At 27.2% G+C, this 10,258-nt stretch overlaps 1 protein-coding gene across 1 annotated transcript; it reads right to left on the bottom strand.

The window, feature by feature from the left end:
- Positions 1-5,562: 5,562 nt before the first annotated feature.
- Positions 5,563-9,390, bottom strand: LOC107062591 (two-component response regulator ARR1-like). Its single transcript, XM_015313404.1, has 5 exons — positions 9,279-9,390; positions 7,758-7,907; positions 6,962-7,441; positions 6,705-6,781; positions 5,563-6,141 (listed from the first exon to the last, which is right to left on the bottom strand). The coding sequence occupies exons 1-5, from the start codon at positions 9,388-9,390 to the stop codon at positions 5,563-5,565; spliced, it is 1,398 nt and encodes a 465-aa protein (XP_015168890.1).
- Between the last annotated feature and the right edge of the window lie 868 nt (positions 9,391-10,258).

Genomic DNA, 10,258 nt, shown 5'->3' with positions numbered 1-10,258 from the left:
ATGTAATATTCAAGGATGACTCTCGAGTAAGACTATTGAAGTTGTTGCTTTCGATCCTAAAAATATCAAATACCCAATTTTGTTACTGTTACGTATAATGAGTATCATAATTTGTATAAATATATACAATTTAAAAAGTTTATTGAGATTTTTTAAATGAATGAGCAAATAATGATAAGTTGTTAATAAGTTATTCTCTTTTATTTTTTGAGTTGTTTTTTCTCCACATATTTCATTTTTTTCTGATTAAGATAACTTTATTTTGCAGTTTTAACATAATTTGTCTGAATAAGTAAAAACAACTATAAGTAAGTATTCATATGAATTTATAATTCATATGTTTTTCACGATTTCGTACTTGAAAAAAATTTAAGGATGAGCTACAAATAAATAGAGTCCGGAGTTAAAAAGGTAAAAAAAAAAATGTCAAAAATTTCAAAATGGCACATCAAATTTTTTTTAACCAAAAGGGTAAAATCGCTCCTGAGGGAGAGATATCCTTCGAAGAAAATTAACTCCGTCTACTCCGTTAAAATAAACAAAAATCGCTGCCCCAGCAGCGATTTTGTCGATTTTTTTTTATTGTTATCTCTTAAAATTGCTGCCTTAACAACGAATTTGTCAAATTTTTATTTTTTTAAAAAAATCACTGCACCGGCAGCGATTTTGTCAAATTTTAATTATTATTTTTTAAGCAGCCTTTTTAAAAAAAAAAAATTAATATCGCAGATTCTCTTTTATTTTTTTATTTTTCTTTTTAATTTTTTTCCAAAATTTCTTTAAAAAAAAAGTTTAAAGACAAAACGCTTTGGAAAAGTAAAAGTTTGGCAGCAATTTCTTTTTTTTTTTTGGAGCGATATCCTTTAGAGAAAATTAACTCCGTCTACTCCGTTACGTTAAAATATAACAATCGCTGCTGTGTGGCAGCGATTTTGTCAAAAAAAAAAAAAAAAAATCATAAAATCGCTGCTACAACATCAAATTTTTGCCAATTTTTTTTTTTTTTTAAAAAAAAAAGAAAAAATTGCTGCACCGGCAGCGATTTTGTCGATTTTAATTTATTTTTTTAAAGTAAATCGTTGTTCCAGCAGCGTTTTTTCTTTTTTTTACATAAAAAAAATAAATTAAAGTCACTGCAATTACATTTATTTATTTTTAAATAGCTGCTGAGCAGCGTTTTATTCCAAAACTTTTATTTTTCCAAAGCGTTTTGTCTTTAAACTTTTTTTTAAAAGAAGTTTTGGAAAAATAAAAAAATAAAAGAGAATCGCTGCTATTGCAGCGATATTAATTTTTTTTTAAAAAAAGTAATAATTAAAATTTGATAAAATTGCTGCTGGTGCAGCGATTTTTTTTAAAAAAAAACAAATAATAATTAAAATTTGACAAAATCGTTGTCGGTGCAGCGATAAAAAAAAAGATTGACAAATTCGCTGCTAAGGCAGCAATTTTAAGAGAAAAACAATTAAAAAAATGATAAAATCGCTGCTGGGGCAGCGATTTTTGTTTATTTTAACGGAGTAGACAGAGTTAATTTTCTCCGAAGGATATCGCTCCCTCAGGAGCGATTTTACCCTTTTGGTTAAAAAAAAAATGATGTGCCCTTTTGAAATTTTTGACAATATTTTTTACCCTTTTAACTCCGGACTCCAAACAAATATACACATAAATTTCATCAAAAGGTTCCTTTATTGAAATTTAATTTTAGGCCATTGATTATTTTAAGCCGCTCTTGATTACATTTTATGATTTTGTCAAATCTTTTAGAAGTATAAATGTATTTTGATAGTGGAATCGGAGGAATATAATGAATACCACTAAAATATTGCTTTTTGTGTTCATCAATTGTTATTCGATCTATAGTAGTTACATTTTCTTAGTTGGGTTTAGTACTTGTGAACATTTTTATCTTCTTTTTTTTACCTTACCTAGTGTATCGGAGTTCGTATCGGGGCTCTAATTAAATTTGCATAACATACTGCATAGTGCTCCCAATAAGATTTCTCCATGCTAGAGCTCGAACCTAAGACCTCTGATTAAGGGTAAAGCAGTCTCACTATTGCATCATAACTCATATTGGTCGTGAACATTTCTATTACAAATTAGAATTTCTTACATCCCATTGAAGGTACTATCTTCTTTTTATCTTATTCAAAGTTCATTTTAAAATTAAATTAGAAAAGAGAGCATGAATGTTATCATAAACTTGTATTCATCTTTTATTTATTTCTGTAAATTTATATATTTACGAGGTAATGATAAGGTTTGCGTATATTAAATTCTTTTCAGACCTAATTATGAGATTTTACTAGATATGTTGTTGTTATTAATTCTCCCTTGTATCTCATTTTTTCTCTCATTTTCTTTAATCATTTTGTAAAAATATTATTAGAAATTGAGGATTTGTAAGCATCTTGTTGCACTACGAATTAACATGTATGCACAAGTCCTACATAATATTAATATACTTTTTATCAAAAAAGTATTTAGCAATAACAGATGTGTTGTAAATCTTCTATCTAGATCATAAAATTTTATTGTTTCTCCTAAAATTACGTAGATCAAAATATCATTTTCGCTGCCTCAAATATTATATTAGGCATACTAAATATTATTAGTAACATAATAATAAGGACTAGAATTCAAAGTCAAATAATTTTTTATATGTGATACTAATACTTTGTATGAATGCGTTGTATCAATTTGATGTATTTTGGTATACATAAATCAATATTTGTTTAGTTAGATTACTAAATTATCGAGTATTAAAGGAATTTATTGTCGTATATCTTATGTATCAAGAATTGGCTTACACTATCTATGTGTTAAACACTGTATGTATTTTTTTTAAATCATTTGTATGCATAACTAAATTGGCATCGATTCTTCACAAAATGTTTATCCAAAAAATAAGTTTGTTTAGTCATTTACATTTACAATATGTATATTCGAATGTATATCTCTTACTATATAACATGGTACTTTAAAATATATTTCAAAATGTATACATGACACTCTTCTCTCCATTAAATCATCAAGAAATGCTCAATATTCATCCGAACATATTAAAAAGGTCGATGTAATCTAAAGATCATGATGAGTTACGATTATTATCTTATAACGACACATCAAAGACTAGATATATGCATGTAATAAATAACAATTTTAAATGGCTTAGGTCATCCACAACAACTCAAAGTTATCTGCATATTTCACTTAGACATCTCAATCTAACCTTATGCCTATAGAACACCTACACCAGCTCGAATTTGAACCATTTGAACACTTTTTTAATAAATAACTACAAGTATAAGAGGTGTGTAATACACTCGCGCTGATGTGACAATTTGACGAATGAATAACATACATATGGCATTTTGAGCCAAAATATTTATTAAAAATTATACGTAATTTTTTTAAAAAAAAAAAAAAGGAAAAGAAGGTCTTTGTCCACCCATGGACCTTTGAGCCACCATCAGGTCTCTTCGTTCAACTTTTCCTTTTCCATTTTGATTTTAAAGAAAAAAAAATTGAAATAGCAAACTACATATCCTTGTTCGATTTCTTCATTTTTATCCTTTTTTTAATCTTCTCAGTTTCTAAAGAAAGTTCAAAGAAATCATTAATGGTGAAATTGATATGTTTCAATGAAGAAATTTTTCAACTCTACAAAAGAATTTCTGAAATTTTTGTTTGAAATCAACACTTCTTCAATTTCTTCATTTTCATCCCTTTGCTCGTCTTTTTTACGGAAAGAAATTAAATTGTTAATGAACGAATTAAGTTGTTTTCAGAAGAAAAAAATATTTGTGAAAAAGGAATTTCGAAATTACATTAGGTGAACTCACTTCCATTTGCTTCTTTTTATCTCGTTTGTGTGCTTGGTACCGGAGGAAACTCAATTTCAGGTTGAATTTTTAATTCTTGAAAATGGTAGGGATGCTTTCCAGATGAATATGGTAGTGGTCAAGGAGAGAATGAGGTGGTTGATGATAAGAGAGAAAGCGGTATCGGTGGAAATGGTGGTGGAAGTAGTTACGTATAATTAAGGAAGAAAGAAGAAGAAAGAGATATGAAAAAAAGCAAAACATGGTCTCTCACGCTCTGAATGTCTGTGTACTGCACTTCCCATGCCACATCAACGAAAAATGTTTAATAGGTACTAGTTTTGAATAGTATAAGTGTTCAATAGGTGCAGACTCTAGTAGAGGTGTTTAAGTGAAATATCCGAACAACTTTGAGTGGTTATGGATGACTTAAGTCAATATACTAATTTGAACTGTCTCTTTCATGTAATATTTTGGATCCTCTATGTTTAGGTAGTCTCTTAACACAATATCGATATAGAATATCATGAACATAATCATGCACCATTTTGACTTGTGAATGACTTTATTAGCTCATTTCTTTATTTGAAATTTGAATTTCTCTTGCCAGAATCTTTAATGTATGTTATCTTTCATTTATCCTACCAAAAAAAAAACTTTAGTGAACTCTCATTTTCTCCTTCATAATGGACGTTCGAATATAATAGTTTTCAGGGCTGAATAAATTAGCCCACAAAAAAAATTATATCAAAATAACATTCAGATTAGTTTATAAAATATGTACCTAATGTATATAAAAAAAAAAGTTACATTATGTACTACACGAAGATGCCATGATAAATGAATTTGATACCAAAAACAAATGATAATTTCAAATGAAAAAAAGAACGAAAACATGTAATTTAATATTGACTATTATAGTTCTAAATAGAAAAACAAAAATAAATTACCATTAGTTTAAACAACACAAGTCATACAAAATAAAATAGTCTGATCAGAAATAAAAGATGCAATATTCACTTGTGAAAATAACCTTATCACTGTAAATAACTCCTATGAGGATTGTCACGATAATCTCGGTTACATTGGATACTCATATTGATGATTTATCATAATGATCTACTATTCTTGATATTTGAACTCCCAAAGTCATTATCACCTGCATATATATGTAAGTTTGAGATATACTACAAGATATACAAAAAATAAAACTAAAAATACGCCGGTATTAAGTTATCAAAAAAATTAAGGTTTTTTTTATATAAAAAGGAGAAAATGATTTATTTTATTTTACGTCAAAATTGATTTCTTTCACAATTCTTAGCTTCATAATACTGAAATTTTTTAACAGAACACTATCCAATTCTCGAAGGAACTATTTGATTCAATTATAATTCCAAATGAACATCGAAAAATAGAATTTAATCTCATATCCTATATGAATATATAAATTAAAATTTATATTGATTTCAGTTAATATCAGTGATCAAACACAAAATAAATATAATACCAAATTAGATAAAAGCACTAACCTTATTATCATAATAGACTTGTTCAAACTCAGTGTCATATTCATTGAGTAGATTTGCTCATGGAAGTCCAAGATTCTGAAAGAGATAATCCATATTAATGAAATTGAAATACACATAACGATTTTTCTTCTCATTTAAATCACTCCCTTATATGGTGTCGTGATAATATTGCTTGGATAAGATATATTTGGTTCAACAATATGTCATTGAAAATTAGCATTTGTTACTTTCAATTTGTTACAAGTCGCACTTTCAATATCGATATCAAACAACATTATGTTACCTGGATATGTTGTTCCATGGGGCACATTGAGATTCAAGTTGTAATCATTTTGAGTATGACGATCACCATTGTTCAATGTCAGGTCAGACCTATAATTAGTGCTCCCAATAATTGAACCTTGTAATTGTTGTGATGAATCCAGCGTCTCGAATGATACACCACGTTGTTGTTGTATTACACCACCAACATTATAAGAAATCGACGAAAATGAGTTATTGAATGAATTGCCAATGTTGAGGTGATGGGGTTGAACATGAAATTGTGGAGGATAAAGTGGCTCTTGAGTTGAACTTTCCCCACTAACAAAAGTGCTATTGGTATGGAGAGTTGGAAATGTCAACTCTGAATTTCTCTGTGAAATATTTTTCTGAAAATGAGGCATTGTCCCAAATTTCCTGAAGCTATTTTTTTGTTGTGAATCACTTAGAGATGTGTTGCTTGATGGACGACGATTATATTTACGCTCTTCTGGAGATCTCCAATTGTCGCTACGACATTTCTGAGAGGTGAAAAAAAAAAAAGTTAAACCATGAAAATGATAGTATCATCTTAAGTGGCAGAAATAATTTTTAATTAAAAAATATTTTTGATGTTGGATATATAATTTGTGAACAATAAAAGTCTATGAATAAAAAATTGATAATAATATTTTCGTTTAATAGTTACTACAAAAATATTAAATCAACAATGAATAGTTGACTGTTTTCGCTAAATATGTAACAAAAATCTATTACTGATCGTTTGTAGTTTAGCCAGTGTTTTGATAAAACTTTTCAGTACTTAAGATTGATAATAATGTCCAAAAATTTACTGATGGAAGTGATAAAATTATTTGTTATTAGTTTACTTTGAATATAAAATCATAATTAAGATAATTGCAGAGAAAAAATATTATCGCACAACACAAATATTTGCTTAAAAAAAATTCAAACAGAACATTTTCTAATAACCAAATATGAGAAAATAACTATATAAAAATTATAATTTTCAAGACAATTTTCCGCATTTCAAACACACACGAATGATAAATAATCTATCACTTGAAATTTTTTAAGAATGTACCTGCAAGTGACTGGCAACCTGCATTCTGGTAAGACCAGGAACATTCATCACTTCAACGATTTGTTTAGGATAACAGCCTACATATTCCATAAGAATGTAACATTTTAAAATCAAGTCAAAGTGTATGTAAATACAATAATCGTTACACTTTTATTTCAAACGAGATGATGTTAGCTATAAGTATGAATTCTCAATTTTCATATCGCTCCGTAGAAATGAATTATATGAAAATTTCATTAATAATAAAGTAAACTTACTTCCTTCGCCAAGCAATTCCAAGCTTTTCATAAATTTTGCATGAAGATTCGCAGTCCACTTTGTGCAGTTCTTTCGCCTGACAACCTTATTAATGGTAGTATTTTGACTTTCTCCTTCATTTGTCTCTTTGCTATTTTTTCTTCTGCTCTTTCTCCTCAACTTGCATTCTCCATTCGATACAATATTATTTTCAGCCTCATGAATATTATCACTTTGTTCCTCAATATCAGACACATTATTTTTCTCTCCAGATAATTTTTCATTATCCCCAACGAAATTATCTTTATCAATATCATCGACATTCATCTGATATTCATCTTCTGATTCTTTTCTGACTTCATCTTTCTGTATTCTTTTGGTCAGTATAAATTGCCACAAATGTTTCACAATTTCCTCGTTAAGTGGTCTTTTCACAAAAAGGTAAGCTCCCTCTTTCAAGGCCTTTTTTGCTAAGAGGTCATTGTATTCATCACTAACAACTGCATAATTATTTAGAAAAACTATCAGTTCGAATTGAATTATATCATACACTAAATGAATACTAGCTGATCTATATTCACACATATTTATTATTTTATTCATAATAAAAGTAATGTTACAAAATAATCATTTACCGTATACTTAATAAAAATTAACAACAAATAGTTTATAATTGTACTAAATTCTATTAGCTCCAACTTATTTATTTAACATATTAATAACAAATTTTATATCTGATTTTTACAGTGTATTAATAAAAATAACTAGCTTTACTCACAATAGATGTCATAAGCGAAAGAGTCGAATAATACTTACATAGTAAAATTTTATCCAAGGTCACAGCTTGAGCCAAAAGTTTAAAAGAATCCAAATTTGGTGAATGAACACTGATTATTATCATATCAATGTTTTTCTTTCCTTTGAAGAGCATTGACACTGCTTCCGAATATGTACCAACTATAGTAACTGCATCAGTACACTTTAAAAGTTAGTAAAGAAACTTATACACAAAACTATTACGAGATATTATTTATTTTTCATATACAAATTTAATTATAATTTTTCAGATTATATTGCTACTCTTTTACTTTATGTAGATGTATATTGTAATTGATGTGTGCAACCTTTAAAAAGCTATGTATATTATTATTAAGGAAAAATTATTGAATCTATCTATTAGAATAGAAAAGGCAAGATAATACATATTATTGTGACAAGTGTTATCATCATGATATTTCAAGTTTGAAAATTATTTTTAGTATTTACTTCTTCTTTTCCATATATTCTGAAAATTGGCTATTGTTTTAACAAGTTAAACTAGAGAAAGAAATTGAATGATCATTAAAGATCACTAAAACAAAAACAGTACCTAACAACTACTCACAAAGGAAGATTGAAATTTGTCCCTTTTCTAATTAAGATAAAAAAAATTAATATATTTTATATTTAAGGCAGGCGTTAGTAAAAAGATAAAATAACAAGTCTATAATAAGATATATTTCTTTTTGAATATGCATTTTTTTTGTTGAGTTACAAATGGAAAAAAACCATTGATACTAAGAGGAAAAATTTTAATTAGAAAAAGTATGAAGATTTAAAAAAATAAAATAATAGGGCTCATCCATTTTTTCTGTCTACTTCCAATGAAAATGAAAAGTTTTCTCAAGGTCAAAAATAATAATAATCATATTCATTTTTATTTTGTTCTTTTTATTCTCTTTGCGTTATCCTAATTTATGTCGCCTCCATCACACTAATTTTTCTTTTCAAAAAAAAAAATGTTAGATTGATTTATAAAATTCAAAGTTCTACATCTTTAAAAATTATTTTTGATGGATTTAATTAATTTCCTCCTCCAATTTTACGTTAGTCAACCAATTGAAAAAGAATATTTTTTTCTTGTTTTACAAAAAGGTCAAGTGTAAAACACATATGTAAGTTAATTAAATAATTAAAATCAACTTAAACCATTGTCGCTTCAGGAACATCTGATAAAACTGAAATGACACAAATAGTAACATAAAATTATCGATCCCCTTTTGAATAGTCATACACATTTTTACGAAGGAACCTAATCGAGTTTGTGAAAAACTTATAGCAAGAACAAAAAATAAAAAATCTAATTTGATTCTTTATAAACACACATAACTCATTTATTAACTAGTAAAATTGTATAAACAAGTATAGAAATAGCGTTATGACCAAAAAAGGAGAAGAGAAATTCAAGATTTACTAAACAAGAGATGAATCTAAAACGAGATCGAAACTAAAATTATATCAACATCATATCAATTAAATATTTTTTGAAAAAAAAATCACATAAAATTGAGATGTCACCTTTATAACCATAAAACTCGAGCAGATCAACCATTTCAGCCGCATTCTCTTCATCGTGATCAACTAGCATCACGTGAAGTCCTTCCGTCATAGCATAACAAGTAGATGCCATTGGATTATGTCCTTCAACAACTTAAGAAAAGGAGATACAAAAAATAATTTGCTATGTCGAAGACTGAGCTTAACGAAGAAGAAATTAACCCTTTTGGTGGGAGTTATATAGTATTTACAATGGTAAGTTAGTATGTTTAAATAACAATTTAATCCTTGTATTCTGTGTTAATTGCACTTTAGTCCATGTATAATTTGGTTGAGTATATTTAACCCTTAATAATATAAACCTACAATTTTGATTTTTCAAACTATCGAAAGTTAAAAATTTAAAGAAACAATTTATTTTAAATGTATAAAATTATTTTTTTAAAAAAATAAAATAAAATTTGGGGTTGGTTTGAACCAGCATATATGCTTTAATTGAATTATGGGTTTTCTCGAGAAGGAACTTTTGTATGATTACCAATTTAAAATGTAATGATTGATCAACATGGTTAATCAATTTGATGTGTTCTTATGTTTTTTATCCATATTTAATTTTGAGTTTTCTATTAATTTATGTATAGATATATGAAATTACAGGAGAAATTAGGGAATTGATAAATGACCATTTAAGCATTTATCATTGGACCTTTTTTTTCCTCATTATTATTATTTATTTTAATTAATAATTCTGTTAATATTTTACTTTTCATTAATTTGAGGGATTAAATATGTATAATTATATTACTCGAAGGTTAATGATGCCTAATCGGATTATATAGAGGTCAAGACTTCAATATACGTATAACTCAAGGATTAGAATAGTTATTTTTTCCTATAAATAATTTTTATTTGACCTGTTTAATTACTTTTTTTCTTTCTTAAGTCAAGACAAAGGTATACTTTTGTCTTTTTTTTATTTTTTTATTTTTATCGATCACGAG

Source organism: Solanum tuberosum, unplaced genomic scaffold, assembly GCF_000226075.1.
Source record: "Solanum tuberosum cultivar DM 1-3 516 R44 unplaced genomic scaffold, SolTub_3.0 scf00246, whole genome shotgun sequence".
NCBI lineage: Eukaryota > Viridiplantae > Streptophyta > Magnoliopsida > Solanales > Solanaceae > Solanum > Solanum tuberosum.
The sequence above is the reverse complement of the archived record's forward strand: the minus strand, read 5'-3'. Positions and strand labels throughout refer to the sequence as shown.

What these genes read in the sequence shown, in the direction of transcription:
- LOC107062591 (XM_015313404.1), bottom strand. Translation starts at nt 9,390, where the DNA reads ATGGCATCTACTTGTTATGCTATGACGGAAGGACTTCACGTGATGCTA. An exon ending in CTTGGATAAAATTTTACTAT is followed by an intron (nt 7,442 to 7,757) that starts GTAAGTATTATT and finishes ATAATTATGCAG; the next exon opens with TTGTTAGTGATGAATACAAT. An exon ending in GGAATTGCTTGGCGAAGGAA is followed by an intron (nt 6,782 to 6,961) that starts GTAAGTTTACTT and finishes TGGAATATGTAG; the next exon opens with GCTGTTATCCTAAACAAATC.